Source organism: Mustela putorius, unplaced genomic scaffold (genome assembly GCF_011764305.1).
Source record: "Mustela putorius furo isolate JIRA1106 unplaced genomic scaffold, ASM1176430v1.1 tig00000580_pilon_pilon_pilon, whole genome shotgun sequence".
NCBI classification, from domain to species: domain Eukaryota; kingdom Metazoa; phylum Chordata; class Mammalia; order Carnivora; family Mustelidae; genus Mustela; species Mustela putorius.
This window is the reverse complement of record NW_025421423.1, coordinates 790,953-810,513: the sequence shown is the minus strand read 5'-3', so window position 1 is coordinate 810,513 and position 19,561 is coordinate 790,953. Positions and strand designations below refer to the sequence as shown.

General features: G+C 43.0%; 2 protein-coding genes across 2 annotated transcripts; both read left to right on the top strand.

Moving 5' to 3' along the window:
- The first annotated feature begins 2,244 nt into the window (after nucleotides 1–2,244).
- LOC101689678 (olfactory receptor 13C7-like) lies at nucleotides 2,245–3,201 on the top strand. Its single transcript, XM_004747579.3, has one exon. The coding sequence runs from the start codon at nucleotides 2,245–2,247 to the stop codon at nucleotides 3,199–3,201; it is 957 nt and encodes a 318-aa protein (XP_004747636.1).
- A 5,292-nt stretch (nucleotides 3,202–8,493) lies between these two features.
- On the top strand, nucleotides 8,494–9,450 carry LOC101693272 (olfactory receptor 13C7-like). The gene has a single exon (XM_045081786.1). The coding sequence runs from the start codon at nucleotides 8,494–8,496 to the stop codon at nucleotides 9,448–9,450; it is 957 nt and encodes a 318-aa protein (XP_044937721.1).
- The last annotated feature ends 10,111 nt before the right edge of the window (nucleotides 9,451–19,561 follow it).

Sequence of the window (19,561 nt, the reverse complement as noted above, 5' to 3'; positions counted from 1 at the left end):
GTCATGGCTTGGTAGCACCCAGATGGGCAGGTGACACCAGAGAGAGTCATTTCCCTTTGCTGGCAGCCTCTCCACTCCAGGGGCCTCCCTTCCTGTGAGCCACAGACCCAGCCTAGACGTCATTCCATGCTGGGTAATTGCCAGGTGATGTCTATGGCCAGCTCTTTATTGTGCAGAGTGGTGGTGAGTGTCTGCAGGGAGGACTGGACTGGGGAGAAGACAACTATTTCCAAAGCTCTGAAGGCTGCAGCGGTGGCCAGGGAACAGGTCTGTTTTGCATGAGCCCAGAGGAGTCTTAGGGCAAGTGGAGGAAGGGAGAAGTGAGTAAAAGGGCAGATATCAACAGCCCAGCTTCCTGTTGTATAAATGTTGAAGCAGGGGCAGAGAAATCACTTCCTGAAGAGAGGATCCCTGTAACAGGTGGGTAAGAGAAGGGAACTGGACTGGTTTAATATCTGGAAAGTCTGCCAAGTCTCAAATTCTGTACTCCCTGGTACTAGCAGAGCCTTTCTCTAAACACAATTCTCTATCCCTTAATTCCATATATCTCAAGAGAAGCTCTTTTGAGCATTGTATCATTACCAATTAGGAAAAACGCACCCCTTCTTCGGGGCCACGTGTAATTCACAAACTTGTCTCTAGACCTCCGTTTCTCTACCTTTAAACTAAGAGGTCAGTGATCCTCCAGACTGGTGTGGATCCAATGTACATGAGGAGCATTTCTTTAAAAAGCAAGCAAACAAAAAACTAAGCTCTGAGATCATCTCCAAATGTAGGACTCAGCAGCCTGTTTTTAACTGGCAGTCATGCTGTTTTGGGTCCCCTGCTACAGGCCCTGATGACATCTGGTGTTCCTAATCTCTTTGGCAGTAAAATTGTGATGATCTACACTGTGGCTTGGATGTTCTAGGCAGCTGAGTAGAAGTACCTGTGACAATGTCTGCAAAGCATCTATGTGCCACTGGAAGGCGTGTGACTCAAGCCTAAGGGTGAGAATTATGAATGGACTCTGACCATCAGGTAAGATTTCATTCCTTGGGCCCAAGTTCCAGAGAAGCAGAGGTGCAGACAGGTCAGCTGCAGTCACAGGAGGCGACGCACAAGGCCTGTGCTGCAGGTCAGGTTTCTGGAGACTTTGGTGGGAGCTACAAGTGGTAGGCTCCAGAAATTCAATTTGGTCGGATTTTCCAGAGAAGAGGGTTAAGATCAGATGAAGTGATTTACACTAACTACATTCATAACATACTGAAGTGTAAACCAGATACTGTGTAAGAAAACGATTAAAGTAACCTTATGTGTTCAAGCCAGTATATTCTCTTCCTATAAGACTGTGTTGGAAGTCCACTTATTTTTTTTAAAGATTTTATTTATTTATTTGACAGACAGAGATCACAAGTAGGCAGAGAGGCAGGCAGAAAGAGAGAGGAAGGGAAGCAGGCTCCCTGCTGAGCAGATGAGCAGAGAGCCTGATGTGGGGCTCGATCCCAGGACCCTGAGACCATGACCTGAGCTGAAGGCAGAGGCTTAACCCACTGGGCCACCCAGGCGCCCCTGGAAGTCCACTTATAATAGAAACTTGCTGGGCAAGGAGAGAACTAGATCCATAGGAATGGGCCACATGACATCAATGGCTGGTGTCACTGAGCTGAGCTAGTCTGAGGTCCCAATTATATGACAGAGACAGAGTTACTCAGAGGCTCCTGCTTTTCTGTAAAGTGTTGAAGACACACAGCATATGCAGACATGTAATTTTTGCTTGAGGTATATTAATGTCATTGACTAGACAAAAATGTCTTTTATTTTATTAAACTTCTCTGGATTTCCACATTCTGCATTTCATGCTTTTGACTGATACACAGCCTAACTTTAGATAACTTGGTCTTTTAGTTGAATCCCACAAGTTAAATTTATTTACAATTTTAGGGACCTCATATTGTGATCCCCATGTAGTATATCTTTTTTTTTTTTAAGATTTTATTTATTTATTTGACAGACAAAGATCACAAGTAGGCAGAGAGGCAGGCAGAGAGAGAGGGGAAGCAGGCTCCCTGCAGAGCAGAGAGCCCTATGCGGGGCTTGATCCCAGGATCCTGAGACCATGACCTGAGCTGAAGGCAGAGGCTTTAACCCATTAAGCCACCCAGGCACCCCTGTGATCCCCATGTAGTGACTCAAGCAAGCCATCAGGAAACCAACACATATTTCTGCCTTCAGGACTTTCAGGGATACAGGAGAGTATTTGAAATGGAAGCATCCAACCAGTCTGCTGTGACAGAATTTGTTTTGCTTGGCCTCTCTGCCCATCCAAAACTAGAGAAAACGTTCTTTGTGCTCATCCTGTCCATGTACCTGGTGATCCTGCTGGGCAATGGGGTCCTCATCCTGGTGACCGTCTTTGACTCCCGCCTGCACACACCCATGTACTTCTTCCTGGGGAACCTCTCCTTCCTGGACATCTGCTACACAACCTCCTCAGTCCCTCTAGTCCTGGATGGCTTCCTCACTCCCAGGAAAACCATCTCCTTCTCAGCCTGCACTGGGCAGATGTTTCTCTCCTTTGCCATGGGAGCCACAGAGTGTGTGCTTCTGGGCATGATGGCATTTGATCGCTATGTGGCCATCTGTAACCCCCTCAGGTACCCCGTGGTCATGAGGAAGGCCACCTATGTGCCCATGGCGGCCAGCTCCTGGGTGGCTGGTGGAGTCAATTCCTTGGTGCAGATCTCCCTTGCAGTGCAATTGCCCTTCTGTGGGGACAATGTCATCAACCACTTCATCTGTGAGATCCTGGCTGTCCTGAAGTTGGCCTGTGCTGACATCTCCATCAATGTGATCAGTATGGCAGTGGCCAATGTGATCTTCCTGGGGGTCCCAGTTCTGTTCATCTTTGTCTCCTACATCTTCATTCTCACCACCATCCTGAAGATCCCCTCAGCTGAGGGGAGGAGAAAGGCCTTCTCCACCTGCTCTGCCCACCTCACTGTGGTGGTCATCTTCTATGGGACTATTCTTTTCATGTATGCGAAGCCCAAATCTAAGGACCCCCTGGGGGCAGACAAGCAGGATGTTTCAGACAAGCTCATCTCCCTCTTCTATGGGCTGCTGACCCCCATGCTCAACCCCATCATCTACAGTCTGAGGAACAAGGACGTTAAGACCGCTGTGAGGAACCTGGTGGCTCAGAAGCACGTCACCCAGTGACAGTGGGATACGTTGTGACCCATACACTCTGATCACTTGAGAAATTCAGTGCAAATTAATACTAGGTGAGGGGCAACGGGAGTTCAGAGCCATGCTGCTTACAGTGTGGTCCATGGACCAGCAGTGTCAGTATCAGCTGGAGATTTTTAGACAAGCATATTCCAGACCTACAGTTAACAAAATCCCTCCAGGGACTCATATGCACATTAACCTTGAGAAGTATTGGTTACAGGTGTGTAGTGGATACTGGAAGTGGTGTATCACCCCAAAACTACCCCTACCCCACCTAGGGCTGAAGCTCCTCTTACCTCAGCTGTTGGGAGTGTTGGTAGCTGACTGCATGCAGTTGGGAGTTCCTGCGCTGGTTCGCCCTTGGCCCTGAGAGTTATGGGCAGTTCAAGTTGGCCCTCTGAGCTCACTCCTGCTTCTTTCATCTTCACCCCATAGGTGTTGATCTTAAGAGCTCTCTCCTGCGTGAAAGTCTCCCCATCAGGGTCAGCTTTTTGGGAAAGCTTACCTGCGACAAAGAACAATTGCCAAATCTCAGCACTGGCTTGTGAGCTGTGTGTGTGATGGGCCTACATTCTTCTCAGGTGTCTCTTGTACCCTGGCTCCCACGGACAGAAACTGGGTGAATTCCTTTTGTTCAAGGAAAAAAATTATTCCCTAAAAACGATTTGCTAAGTTAAATTCCTATAAATGGATCTTAATTTGTACTTATTGTACAAATGTCTTTACTCCTGAGCCGAGTCGGCAGGGCTGTCTTACCTCCTGCACATGAGGGTGTGGTAGTCAGGTCTGTGGGGTGTTCTCCAAGTACAAAGATACTCGAAATCTGGAAAACATGTTGGCTCTTAACTACAAAACAAACACAAAACCCTTAAAAAAAACCTTAATAATTATTTATTTGCATTCCTAAAAAAGAGAACATTATGTCAACTTCAGTAATGGATAAATGCTTATATTCATGAATCATATTTTAAAGATTTATTTTATTTATTTGAGAGAGAGACACACACACGCACACAGAGAGCAAGCATGCACAGGGTTGGGGAGGGGCAGAAAGAGAGGGAGAATCCCAAGCAGACTCCATGCTGAACCCAGAGCCCAAGGCAGGGCTCGATCTCATGACCCTGAGATCAGGACCTGAGCCAAAACCAAGAGTCAGATGCTTACACGACTGTGCCACCCAGGCGACCCATTATTTTAGAACAATCTGTAGTTAGGTCCTTTCACTTTCCAGAGTTGTTATGCTTTTTGTTGAGAACTCGTAGAATTATAAATTGAATCACTTGTAAGCCAAATAATTTTAATAACAAAAGTAGAAAAATCATTACAAATATACTACAAACTTATACTTCAAGTGTAATTCAGGTGCATTTTGACATCATCTGGGATGGGACGTCCTAAAGTAAGAGTGTCCAGGCAGAGGGTGGGGGAGTCTTGAGATGGACCCAACAGTTCCAAATAGATTTGTCTTCAGTGCCTAAACATGTACTTAGCATCCAGGTGCTAAAGGAAACACACAGATGTCTCTCCTCAACTACCTTTCAACATTCTCTTATCCCCCTCTACTCCTTGAGCTCGGAGACATGTGGCATATAGACCATCTAAGTGAGGACTTGGAGAAGTTAAACTTTTTCCTAAGAGAAAATCCCAACATGCCAGTCCCTAGCCTGAAGCTGGTGGTGGTCTGTGGGTTATAGAGATCCCCAGCCAGGGGTCTCCAGGGCTGCTTCTCCTCAGTCTTCATGAAAATGACAACAGCATTGGTGGAAAGGGGCTGAACCCATGCCCTATAATGAAATCTTTGTGAATTTCCCTGTGGTAACATGAACCATGATGTCCACATGGGTGATGGGGACATAACATCAAACTCTGATACCAACTTCCATCTTCTTACAGAGGGAGCATTAGTACCCAGAGTCTCTTATTAGCAAACCCACCCTGCAGATAAGGCAGGTCAGTTGCTTTTGATAGAGATTACGCTTCAATCCAAGGCTCCTCCTCCCTGCCTTCCCCCTCATCAACTTCTAAGGAAAGATTCCTGTCCTCAGGCCCTGTTGAGCAGGCATGGCCAAGATCCATACTGCCTGACTCTCACCTCCTGGACCCCAACTGAGTTTACCTGAAGGATTTTCAGTTCCCCATCACTAAAGATCTCTAACTAAACAAAAACTCTTAGCAAAATGCTAGTTACCTAGTTCCCTGCCTGACCTGTGACTCCAGAGCAGCTTCTAAAGCTAAACTTGGTTGTTCTCTCACCAAGTCCAGAGCTCTCTTCTGCCCTCATGTCCTCTGCTGCAATCCGTAATCCTTGTTCGGCACATTACTATAGCATGGCAGGACACAGAAAAAGTTGCTTCTTAGTGGGGACCTAAACTGCCCTGACCTCCTTCCTCTGACTCTTGCCTGCTCTGGGCTCCCATATAGCTTAGGGGCACCAGGCAATCATCTCTCAGACTGTAGCTGTCACTGGGACATCACTGGAAATCAGAGGTGCCACCGTTGTCATTTCTGTCCTCTTTCTAGTGCCTGGAGCTGACCTGTGGTACATGTCTGTTGCTTCCTGTCTTTGAGGTTAAGGGTTAGAGCTGGTCAGCTCTGGATGGGGGCCGAGGGACAGCAGCAAGGGTCAGCTCCTGAAGCATGAATATGCCCAGTGTGTCTGCCAGGGCCTGGGCATACCTTCCACCTCTTGTTGGGACTCTTAGCCTTGCAAAGACAAGGACAAGACTCCTTTAACAGATACCATTGTGGTAAAAGCACAGTCAGACCTTAGTCGTCTCCTCTACTTCTGGAAAGGTTGGCAAGGAGAGGACGGGAATTTTCTAATCTAAGGAACCTCTCTTTGTAGTGAGAGTTGAGATTTACAGTGTTGTCTATGACTTCTCTAATTGGGTTCATAGGACACAGGCCCTAAACTCCTATGAGGCCTTCACCAAACTTTAAATTGCTTCTGGGATTAAAACTGGCCCCAAACAACCAGAACTCTAAATTGCTGCATGGCTCCATGACAGAACCTATGGAGAGAGGGCAAGCGGCAGAGAACAAAGTGTGTCTGCCCCAAGCACGCAGGCTGGACATGGCTTCCAGGACCACTGGGAAACAGCAACTCAAGATGTCCTTCCGGCTATTATCTCACTGGGCATGGAGAAGGCCAGGAAAGGGAACAGCGAGAGCTCCTTAGCCTATGGCCAACCCTGAAGGTTCTTCATCTTGCTATGAAATTTGAAGGAACGACTTAGCTCCAGGACAGCTAAACAGAACTGGCTGCAGGTTTCCAGGCCCAGCCTCAACAGATAGAGCTAGACAGGGGTTGTCCAGATGGGCAATTGAAGCAATCACCTGTAAGGCCAGAAGCCTTCCAGCATCCTCTCTACCATGAAACCTTCTGTCCAGGTAAGCTTCCAACCCCACCATGGCCTCATCTCCAACTCCATACTGGATCTAGACTGAGTTCTCTCTTTGGCCAGAACTTCTTCAAGTAGGTGGGAGAGAAAAAACATGGTTGAGAGTGGGGACCTGGTCACAGCTCCCATGTCTGTGAAAGGCTTTGATAAGGGAAGGAAGCAGGCATGTCCTGGGAGTATAGGCCAGTGTAGGGATGGGGCAGGGGGTAGGTACAGTGTGGGGATAACCTTAGAAGAAGAAAGCTGTGCTTGATGTGAGGGAAAACCTTCCAACAGTCAAGGCTGTCTGACAGAGGAATGATACAACATAGCTCAAGGTGTTCAAAGCAGAAATGGGAAAATTGCATTTCACAGATGTTCATACAATTGAGGGGAAAGAGGCAAACCAGTTACATTACAACATTCCTGCCAAGTCTGAGATTCTCCAGCCAATAATACTCATGTCTTTAAAAACAGATCTCTTTTTTTCGAAATGTTCCCAATTCTCACAGTTTTCCTCTGATAATTGCTTGAGGATATCTTCAGACTAACAGAAATAGTGTAAGAGTCACAGAGTCTATGTGGGAAGCTCAGGGACCCCCCCCCCACCGCCCTGTCCCCCACCCCAAGCTCTGCTATAAGGCAAACATCTTAGAGAAAGGTGTGGCATCTCTATTTTTCCCGAGTGTCCTAGGGAAAGCAAAGATGACCAGCATTTCATAATGGGTCCTTCACTCCTTAGTAGATCTGCTCTGGCACAACAGGGGAGCACTCGTGAGCTGTGTTTCCTCCTGTTTAACATGAGAAGCCAAGGCCAAGGTTTCCTCTAATGTATTGGGTTTACTGGTCTCCGCAACTAGAGTACATCATATGTACAATGTCTCCTTGTAGTGACCCCTCTGCAAGGCTGGATAGAATGGTCTGCTTTTCTGTGGGGTAGAAAGCATTACTGTTGCATTGCTGTGCCTTTAATGGTCAACGCAGGTATGGAAGGGTTTGAGTGGGGATTTGTAGATGACAGAACAGCCACAAAAGCATAGAGCCTGCTCACAAAGTCGCAAATGCTCACACTGGGAGGCATGAGAGGACATTTGTCCTTGGATTTTACACCTGCTCCCCAGCCCTGGGGGCTGGTGTAGAATTGCAATGCTGTGGACAAAGGCCATGGTTACAGAGGGGTAATGTGGAAGTGCTTCCATTGGGATCTGACTGAACTATTAATAGGATTTTGCCTACTGACAGTGCAATGAAGGGAGATCACCAGGCAAACTCACAAGAAATGAAGTATAAACCTGACATAAAGTAACAAATATAAATAGTAGGCAGGTCTTAATGTTCCTGACCTCTGCCCATCACGATCTCTCCATGTAGGACTCCACATGGAGCCAAAATGATAGTTACAAAATTACTATACAAACACAGAATTAGAGCCAGGGGAGTGGTGCCAGGGGTTAGCATCACTGAGTGTGACAGCCTGAAGCCCCCAAGAACACTGCAGGGACAATTGTGGGCAGGCAGGGCTGGTGAGAAGAGTTAGTCAGTGCCCTGGACCCATGTGTGCAGCACACCCTCAGGGTTCCTCTTGTGTGTTCCCATAGAGATCCTTCCTTCAAGTGTGTTAATACTATTGATTTGGCTATAGTTTTGCCATATATCGCGGTTTGGTTGGGCTTCCAGGGCCTGCTCTTTCTGCTTTTGATTTGATATATCCCAACTTTTAAGGTATTTCAGTGGACAATGATTTTTAGAACTTTGCTGCTGATATTATACACTGGCATGACAAAGGGTAAATTTAATTAATAGATTCTAGAAGGACCTCATTGTTATCCCCACATATTGATCCTTATAAACATGTGTTTGCTGTCCTCAGTTTTCCTGAGGGTAGAAGAGAGAATTTAAAATGGAAGTGGCCAACAAATCTGTTCTGGCAGGATTTGTCTTGTTGGGGCTCTCAGATCAGCCAAAGCTTGAAAAAACATTCTTTGTGCTCATCCTGTCCATGTACCTGGTGATCCTGCTGGGCAATGGAGTCCTCATCCTGGTGACTGCCCTTGACTCCCGCCTACACACGCCCATGTACTTCTTCCTGGGGAACCTCTCCTTCCTGGACATCTGCTACACAACCTCTTCCATCCCTCTAGTCCTGGATGGCTTCCTCACTCCCAGGAAAACCATCTCCTTCTCAGCCTGCACTGGGCAGATGTTTCTCTCCTTTGCCATGGGAGCCACAGAGTGTGTGCTTCTGGGCATGATGGCATTTGATCGCTATGTGGCCATCTGTAACCCCCTCAGATACCCCATGGTCATGAGCAAGGCCACCTATGTGCCCATGGCGGCCAGCTCCTGGGTGGCTGGTGGAGTCAATTCCTTGGTGCAGATCTCCCTTGCAGTGCAGTTGCCCTTCTGTGGGGACAATGTCATCAACCACTTCACCTGTGAGATCCTGGCTGTCCTGAAGTTGGCCTGTGCTGACATCTCCATCAATGTGATCAGTATGGCAGTGGCCAATGTGATCTTCCTGGGGGTCCCAGTTCTGTTCATCTTTGTCTCCTACATCTTCATTCTCACCACCATCCTGAAGATCCCCTCAGCTGAGGGGAGGAGAAAGGCCTTCTCTACCTGCTCTGCCCACCTCACTGTGGTGGTCATCTTCTATGGGACTATTCTTTTCATGTATGCGAAGCCCAAATCTAAGGACCCCCTGGGGGCAGACAAGCAGGATGTTTCAGACAAGCTCATCTCCCTCTTCTATGGGGTGCTGACCCCCATGCTCAACCCCATCATCTACAGCCTCAGAAACAAGGATGTGAAGACTGCTGTGAAGACCCTGGTGAATCAGAAATGCTTTGTCCAGTGAGTGGAAGAAAGCAGCATATCCTGTGATTCTGTGCACACAGGTCCCCTAGGAAATGGCTACTTCATATGTATGGATTCGTTTGATAGTCCTACACATCAGTTCCATCATAAAACTCCCCAAATGATGCACATCAGGATGGGGCTTTCCCAAATGACTGATAAAGGAATATCAAGTCTTTAGAATAAAGAAGGGGTTGTGCTAAATCACCTAGAAATTAGAATAAGTGACTATTAAGTTTTATTTTTATTATGAAAAAACAAGTAAAAATTAAAATTTCAAAAGAAAAACACACTTTCCTTGTTCCTGTGCAGGCCAGCTGCATGTTATATGTGCCATTATGTTGTTTCTGCTCTACTGTGCAATGGGGAAGAGGGTGGCAGTGAGGAAAAGTCACTTCTTCATTGGTGTTCAAAATGAAAACCAACCTGCCATTTTGGAAAATCACCAACACCAAGACATCCCAAATGACACTGTTTCACCCTGCAAGAAGCCCAGAGGGTTTGCTGTTTGATTATTTCCTGCTTAATATCTTAGAACCAATTTTGGGAACCTCCATCTTCTTTTACTGTACATAAAGCACATCTATTCCTACCCAAACTTATGAAGGGGAACTTTGTGTCAACACCAATCAAACTCCAGATATTGTAGGCCAAGAATAAAATTTCTAAAACTCTCTAGTTCATTATTACTACACTGCAAAGTTTATATTCTGAGTTCCTTTATTTCCCTAGAAAATGTTTGCAATCATCCAGACCCCAGTGGTCAAACTCAGTTTCCTCTCTCTCTTCAGGATTTGGACTGGACACAGGCACCAGTTGTTAAAAATCTACCTGTAATTACCCTTGTGGTTAAGAACATGGATTTTGGAGCCTGACTGATGGGGAGGTGCCTCTGCCTGTGTTAATATCAGGTACATTAAAACAAAACAAAACAAAAAAAAGGTGATTTAATCTTGTAGATTTGTAGTTTTCTAATTTGCAAAATGGAGATAATTAAGCCAACCCCATGGAGTTATTGTGAGGATTAACTTAAAATAAAGCATATGCATACACACATGCAAAAATATAAAATGCACAAAGGCTAGCAAAGAATATCTTCCAAATTGATAAATGAACATTATTATTATTATTAAAATTTGTTAAATAACTCCTTTGTGGAAGCCTTATGACATTTGAAAAGAGAGTTCAATTCCACACTTAACTGAATCAATTCTAATTTATTTTTATAGCATGTTTTTGTTTGGCTTTCTAACTTATGAGCCAACAATCCCATTTCTCTGGGCATTTTTCCCGGTCACCCCTCTTCCTTATCCACATAGATGAGGTACTCATGTCTGTGCTGTGTGACACTGACTCTGCCTAAGCCAACCAGATTCTTCCTGCAAGGTTTTGGGGATTGTTGTTGATAACCAGGGAGCAGGTCACTGGATCCATAACACACACACTTAGGAGTTTTGAGGTAATTGTGTTTGCCCACGTGTATTGGGGTGGTAAAGAGAAAACAAGTTTGCAAAGAGGAAAAAATAAAAAAGAACAGCCAAAGAGCAAAGATGATGAGGGCATCCTCATATGTCCCCAGTTCTTGGTTTCCAATTTTTCATAGGCCTGATCCATATGCCTACACTTTTGCTTCTAAAGAACACTCCTCTATCTTTGCACTAGATTCCATCTTCCCTAGTCTAGATTAAGTTACTTTCTTTGAAAGAGAGCAACAAAAGTTTTATCTAATATGATTGCCACCTTGTATAAAGCGGATAGTCTCTATAGTGTGCCTTGTACAAAGAGCGCCAGGCTACAAGCCACAGCAGAAATCTTTAAGAACTCAGTTTCAAAACAGTTGTTGTTAGTTCCATATGTAATGCTTCTTGTCATCAATTACTACCTTCCTGCTACAGTGGCTTTTCCCTTTGTGGATCCTATCACCTGTAAATTTGGAACATGTTCAGAAGTTCTGGGTTCAAATCCCTGCCCTCCCACATGGAGCTGAGAGACCAAGAGTGTATGCTCTGGAAGAATTTCCAGTATGTTCTTCCATACAATGAAGTGGGAGTACTAAATCTGAGGTGATGCCCACCTGAGAATTTCCTTGGATCTCTGGTTCTATTCTCTGGTGGGAGAGTCCCACTCTGTCTTACAGCAGTATTTCAGTGTTTGAAGCTGAGGTTTCTCTCACCTCTTTAGCTGTTCATTGCTAGGAGCATCTTCAGAGCCTCCTTCTTCCCCAATAGGTTCAACAACCAAACAGAACACAGGCTCTTAAGGAGCTGATGTCATCCAACTCCTTCCATTGGCACAATGAACTGAGCAGCCATGATGGCGGGAGGCTAATTGCTAAACAGCAGGGTCTCATTCACAAAGGCTGATGTGGCTACTGCATCAGTAGACTGTTCAAACTGCCAGCAACAGCGACCAACCTTCATTTGAAGAGACTAGTCAACCACTTGGTAAGCTGATTGCATTAGGTCATTTCCATTCTGAAAGGGCAATGATTCACCTTGATTAAAATTAACACCTCGGGGCGCCTGGGTGGCTCAGTGAGTTAAGCCTCTGCCTTCAGCTCAGGTCATGATCTCAGGATCCTGGGATCGAGCCCCACATCGGACTCTCTGCTCAGCGGGGAGTCTGCTTCCCCCCCTCTCTCTGCCTGCCTCTCTGCCTCCTTGTGATCTCTGTCTGTCAAATAAATAAATAAAATCTTTAAAGATAAAATAAAATATAATTAAATTAAATTAACATCTCTTCTGAGTATGGGTTACCTTTCCTCTCTGTAGGGCATCAGCCAACATCACCATGTGAAAACTCACAGAGGATCTGATTTAATGACAAAGGATCCTGCATAATATCTCTTTGGGCCAAGATTCACTTAGCAAAGTTGGTATAGCTGTGAGATCATGATTATGGGATCCACTGATCCTTCCATATACTGTACCATCCAGAAGTAGCTGGCCCAAGAGGAAGACTTAATGGTCTTTTGAAAGCACAGCTAAGGCACCAGCTTAGAGAGAATACTCTTCAAGAATGGGATGCAACCCTCCAGAATGCAGTATGAACCCTAAATCAATGACTGTTTTATGGTACTGTTTTCCCAACAGGAAAAATATACCGTCCAGGAATCAAGAGTGGTAGCAAGAATAGCTCTGGTTACATCTCCTCCAGTGAGCTCCTGGGGGAATTTGAGCTTTCAGTCACTGTAATGCCGGGCTTTATAGGTCTAAGGATCCTAGTTCCTAATGGAGGGTTGCTTCCACCAGGGGACAAAGAAAAAGCTTTATTATCAATTTTCATCATTTACTACTTGAAATATGATATTTCAAGATATTTGTAGCACTTAACTGAGTGCTACACAGCACTTACACAGTTCAGTGATTTTTTGATCAATCTATACAGTCTTGCAATTATCACTACAAACAAATTTTAGAACATTTATATCATTTCAAAAACTTCTCTTGTGCCCATTTGTAGTCAGTCCCCAAATCCAGCCCCATGTACCCACTAACCAACTCATTTCTAGAAAGATTTGCCTTTTCTAGAAATTTAGATAATTGGAGTCATACAATATGTAGATTTTGTGTCTGGCATCTTTCATTTACCATGTTTTTGAGACTCATCCAGCTATAACACATATCAGTAGTCTCTCAAACAAGTATTCTATGGATCTACCACATTGTGTATATTTAGTCATTGATGGACATCTGGATTTTTCCAGTTTTTGGCCCTCATGAATAATGATGCTACTATGAATGTTCAAGTACACAACTTTGTTTGGAATTGGTGGGTCATATGGTACAAATGTGTTTAATTCTAAGAAATTGTTAAACTATTTTCCAAAGTGGCTGTATCATTTTAAATTACCACAATGTATGACATGTCCAGTTTCTCTCTGTCCTTACCAACACTTGGTGTTAAAAGTCTTTTCAATGTAGCTCTTGTAGTGGATGTGCAGTAGTATCTCAGTGTAGTCTTAATTTGTATTTTCCTGATGGGCACTAATGTTGAGCATATTTTCATGTGCTTATTAGTCATTTACATACCTTTTTGGTGAAGATACTTTAAATTGGGCTATTTGTCTTTTTATTATTGAATCATATGTAGGAGTTTTTTGTTTTTTGTTTTTTTAATATTTGTTTGAGAGAGAGAGCATGTGAGTGGGGCAGAGGGAAGGGGCAGAGGGAGAGGAAGAAAGAGAATCCTCAAGCACACTTCCCACTTAGAATGGAGCCTGATGCAGGTCTCAATCCCAGGATCCTGAGATCATGACCTGAGCTGAAATCAAGAGTTGGGAACTTACCCATGTGAGCCACTCAGGCACCCCTAGTCCTATGTATGAGTTTTTTATGTAATCTGGACATAAGTCCTTTATCATATATATAATTTGTGAGTATTTTCAGTCCTTTTTGTCTTTTCTTTTTTTATAATTTTTTATTTTTTAAATTTCTTTTCAGTGTACCAGAATTAATTGTTTATGCACCACACCCAGTGCTCCATGCAATACATACCCTCCACAATACCCACCACCAGGCTCACCCAACTTTGTCTTTTCATTTTTATGGTGTCATTTGAGAAACAAAAGTTTTAAATTTTATAGTACAATAATCAATTTTTAAAAATAAATTTTGGTGTCTTATTAAGAAACTTACTTAACCCAAGGTCACAAAGATTTTCTCTCATGTTTTCTTCTAGAAGTTGTATAATTGTTAAGTTTTACATTTAGGTCTGTGATCTCTTTTGAAGTAACTTTTTGTACGGTGTGAAATAGGTGTCTTATTTATTTTTTACATATGAATATTCAATTGTTTCAGAGCATTTGCTGAAAAGACTACCTCCCCGTCTGCCCCCCTCAATTGCCTTCGCCCCTTTTTGAAAGCCAATCGACCATAAATATAAAGACAAATTTCTTTTTTTTTTTTAAGATTATTTATTTATTTATTTGACAGAGAGAGAGATCACAAGTAGGCAGAGAGGCAGGCAGAGAGAGGAGAGGAGGAAGCAGGCTCCCTGCTGAGCAGAGAGCCCGATGCGGGACTCGATCCCAGGACCCTGAGATCATGACCTGAGCTGAAGGCAGCAGCTTAACCCACTGCGCCCCTATAAGGACAAATTTCATATATATATATATATGTGTATATATATATATATATATTAAAGATTCCATTTGTTTATTTGACAGAGAGAGATCACAAGTAGGCAGAGAGGCAGGCAGAGAGAGAGGAGGAAACAGGCACCCTGCTGAGCAGAGATCCCGATGTGGAACTCAATCCCAGGACCCTGAGACCATGACCTGAGCCGAAGGCAGCGGCTTAACCCACTGAGCCACCCAGGCGCCCCAAATTTCTATAAGAAATTTCCATTTTGTTTTTTCTACTAAACTTAAAGCTGTGGCTATCCCCGAGTCAGGTTGAACTTCTTATGCCAAGAGACCAGCCAGCAAGAAAAGGAGTTATCCTAATTATATATAACTGATGCTAGTCATTAGGAGGAGATAGGGCTGCTTTTACACAATGAGGGCTGCTATGGACTAAATGTCTGTGTCCCACTAAAATACATGTGTTGAGGGGTGCCTCGGTGGCTCAGTGGGTTGAGCCTCTGCCTTCAGCTCAGGTCAGGATCTCAGGGTGCTGAGATTGAGCCCCGCATTGGACTTTCTGCTCAGTAGGGAACCTGTCCCCCCACCTCTCAGCCTGCTTGTGCTCTCTCTCTGTGTCAAATAAATAAAAAAAATTTAAAAAATAAACAAAATGCATGCATTGAATTCCTGAGTCTGTTACCTGGGAAACTCAACCTATGACTGCTATGTATCCAACAGTAGGGCCATATCCCAAGAAATTCGGAATCAGGTTGTCTGGCTTTTGAGAGAGCTATCATTTCAGTCCAGAAGTTATTCCATTGTCAGCACAACACAGCTATGGAGATAGAAGACAACACTTCACAAAAAAAAAAAAAAAAAAATAAATGTGGCATTGCATGGAGCAAAAGCATTGTGCATTTTCCATTTTAGAGGGGCTTGGTAAGCATCAGATTTCAGAATAACCCAGAAAGCCAAGGAACTGATAATACAACAGAAGATTGGTTGTGTGGTTATGGTCATCTGGGGATAGTACTCACAACAGGAGCAAACAAAACTATGCAAGTTGACTGAAGACAATCATGGTTTGGTGGATTCCAAGAAGTGATAGATGTCATCAAATAGGGAGCCTCATGTGTCTAATATTTGCACTGTGTTACTGCAGCATGTCAATTAATTACTGAGGACAGACCTTCTTAAACTTTAATGTGCATGTGAATCATCTGGGGATTCTGTTAAAATGCATATTATGGTTTAGTAAATCTGGAGTGGGACTAGAGATTCTGCAGTTCTAACACAATCCCAAGTGATTCGCTACTAGTCTTAGACTACACCCTGAATAGCAAGTACCTAGAATATTCTGGTAGAAGTAGTCTGTCACTGGGATTGATTTATTAATTTGTTTTCCTGATTGATTTATATATTCTTATTTGACTAATAATTTTGAGACAGCTAAAGGATTCAGATGAATGCAGTAATCTCTAGAGCAGCCACTGAAAAATAAGGCAAAGAGATACAGCCAAAAAGCCAATAGATAAAATCGAATACATTCTAAGAACGATTCAATTAACCCAAGAGATTGAAGGAAAGGAAAAACGGAGGGAAAAAAATTGATGAGATAAATAGAAAACAATAAAACAATAGTAAGCATATACCATAACAATAATAACTTTAAAAATGAAATAAAAAAGAAATGAATAAATCTAAATCCAACTAATCAATTATTACATTAATCGATTAAACATACTGATTAAAATACAGAAACTATCAGGTTGGGCAACAAAAATAAACTCAAAATGGATGAAAGACCTAAATGTGAGACAGGAATACATCAAAATCCTAGAGGAGAACACACCCAGCAACCTCTTTGACCTGGGCTACGGCAATTTCTTGCCAGACACATCTCCAAAGCCAAGGGAAACAAAAGCAAAAATGAACTCTTGGGACTTCATCAAGATAAAAAAGCTTTGCACAGCAGTCAACAAAACTGAAAAGCAACCTACAGAGTGAGAGAAGGTATTTGCAAATGTCTTATCAAATAAAGGGCTAGTATATTAAATCTCTGAAGAACTTCTCAAACTCAATACCCCAAAACCAAATAATCCAGTCAAGAAGTGGGCAGATGACATGAACAGACATTTCTCCAAGGAAGACATATAAATGGCCAACAAACACATGAAAAATTGCTTAACATCACTCAGCATCAGGGAAATACAAATCAAAACCACAATGAAATACCACCTCATACCAGTCAGAATATCTGAAATTAACAACTCAGGAAACAACAAATGTTGGCAAGGATGCAGGGAAAGGGAAACCATGTTATTGTGTTGATGGGAATGCAACATAGTACAACCACTCTGGAAAGCAGTTTGGAGATAGCTCAAAAAGTTTGGGAAAGAGCTGCCCTATGACCCAGCAATTGCACTACTTGGTATTTATCTGAAGGATACAAACATAGCAATTCAAAGGGGGTAATGTGCCCCAATGTTTATAGCAACAATGTCCATAATAGCCAAAATATGGGAAGAGCCCAGATGTCCATCAATAGATGAATGGAAGATATGGTATATATATATATATATATATATATATATATATATATATATATATATACAATGGAACATTACTCAGCTATCAAGAAGAATGAAGTCTTGTCATTTGCAATGATGTCGATGAATCTAGAGGATATGATGCTAAGTGAAATAAATCAGTCAGAAAAAGACAAATGTCATATAATTTCATTCATATGTGGAATTTAAGAAACAAAACAGATGAACACAGGGGAAGGGAAGGAAAAAGAAAATAAGATGAAAATTGAGAGGAAGGCAAACCATAAGAGATGCTGAACTCTAGGAAACAAACTGAGGGTTGCTGAAGGGGAGGTGGGTGGGGGGATGGGCTAAATGGGTGATGGGTATTAAAGAGGGCACTTGTCACTCTGGAAAACAGTATGGAGGTTCCTCAAGTTGTTAAAAATAGAGCTACCCTACAACCCAGCAATTGTACTACTAGGTATTTATTCAAAGATACAGACGTAGTGAAAAGAAGGAGCATATGTACCCCAATGTTCATAGCAGCAACGTCCACAATAGCCAAACTGTGGAAGGAGCCAAGATGTCCTTCAACAGATGAATGGATAAAGAAGATGTGGAGGGGATATACATGTATATCTACAATGGAAGATTACTCAGCCATTGAAAAGGATGAATCCCTACCATTTGCATTGATATGGATGGAATTGGCGGGGATTATGCTAAGTGAAATAAGTCAAGCAGAGAAAGACAATTATCATATGGTTTTACTCACATGTGGGGCATAAGGAATAGCGCAGAGGACCACAGGTGAATGGAGGGAAAACTGAATGGGAAAAAAATCAGAGAGGGAGACAAACCATAAGAGACTCTGGACTCTGGGAAACAAACTGAGGGTTACAGAAGGGAGGGGGTGGGGGGAATGGGGTAACCGCATGACAGGTATTAAGGAGGGCACATGTTGTGATGAGTACTGGGGTTATATGCAACTAATGAGTCATTGAACTCTACATCAAAAACTAATGATGTATTAAGTGAACATAATTAAAAAATAATAAAGAGGGCACTCGGGATGAACCCTAGGTATTATACATATGCGATGAATCTCTAAATTCTACTCCCGAAACCAATACTACACTATATATTAATTGACTTGAATTTAAATAAAAAAAAATAAGACTTATATGAGAATGGTTGGTTTGTTTTTGTAAGTGGCTCCATTCCCAGTATGGGGCCCAATTTGGGGCTCAAATTCACAACCCTGAGATCAAGACCTGAGCTGAGATCAAGAATCAGACACTTAATTGACTGAGCCACCCAGGGCACCCCACTGTATGAGAATGTTAAAAATGACTATTCTTAACAGCCCAAACTGGAAACAGCCCAGATGCTCATCAACAAGGAGGAAAGATAAACAAACTGGGATGGTCATATTAATAGGATACTACTCAGTAATAAAAAAGGACAAATCACTGAATCATTTAACAACATGGATGAATCTCAGAAACATCATTCTGAATAAAGACTTCGACAAAAGAATACTTACTGCATGATTCTATTTATATGATGTTTCTAAAAAGGTGAAACATATCAGAACAATGGAGATTGCTCTCGGCAGGGTGGTATTGGGGATGGACTGGGAAGGCGCATACGAAACCCACTGCAGTGTTGGAAATATTCTCTAACTGGACTGGATTTGGGTTGCATGGGTGTGCACATCTGTCAAAACTCACTGGATGATCTGCTTAAGATGTCTACACTTGACTGTAAGTAAATTTTACCCCCCCCCCCCCAATGAACAACTTTCTATCAGTCTGCCTAAATGTATGGACTAGTTATAATGACTGGTATTGGCAAGGCACAAATTGGTCTAATGGACTTCCTAGCAGCTTCAACACAATAGGAAGGTGTATTCTTTTAGGAGCTTGTTATTGTATTTGTCACCGTTTCTTTGCTCTAAATCATAGTGAAAATTCCCTCTCATATGCAGCTCATTTGAGGGCCGAGGATTCCTTCTTCCTTCTGGTCTGATGCTAGGGACTGGTTTCCCAGGATGGTTCTTGGTCATGATTTCATCATATATTTGTTGACTTACTGTTTAGTTACTGTGAGTTCCTTGTAAAATTATTGTGGAAGGGATGTTGTGCTTACATCTTCATTCCAGCTCACATCTTCAGTGTAAATGAGCATGTCTACAATGACTTATTGACTTCTTATTTTTTTAATTTATTTTTTATTTATTTTCAGCATAACAGTATTCATTATTTTTTCACCACACTCAAGCCGAAGACCTGCCAAAGTCTGTCGCCAGGATAGTTTACCCTTTCTCCCACCTCTTTCCTATCTCTTCGTGTGTAAATTCTCCCCCAATGTTCAAGTCCTGGCCAGAAATCTCCTGCTCCTTAAAGTCTCCTCAGGGCTCTAGATGGACGTTCCCCCCAAGTGTCCACAGCCATGCCTTGAGCACTTGACTTAGAAGCACTGTGCCCACAGTTGTTGGTTCTGTAATACCATGA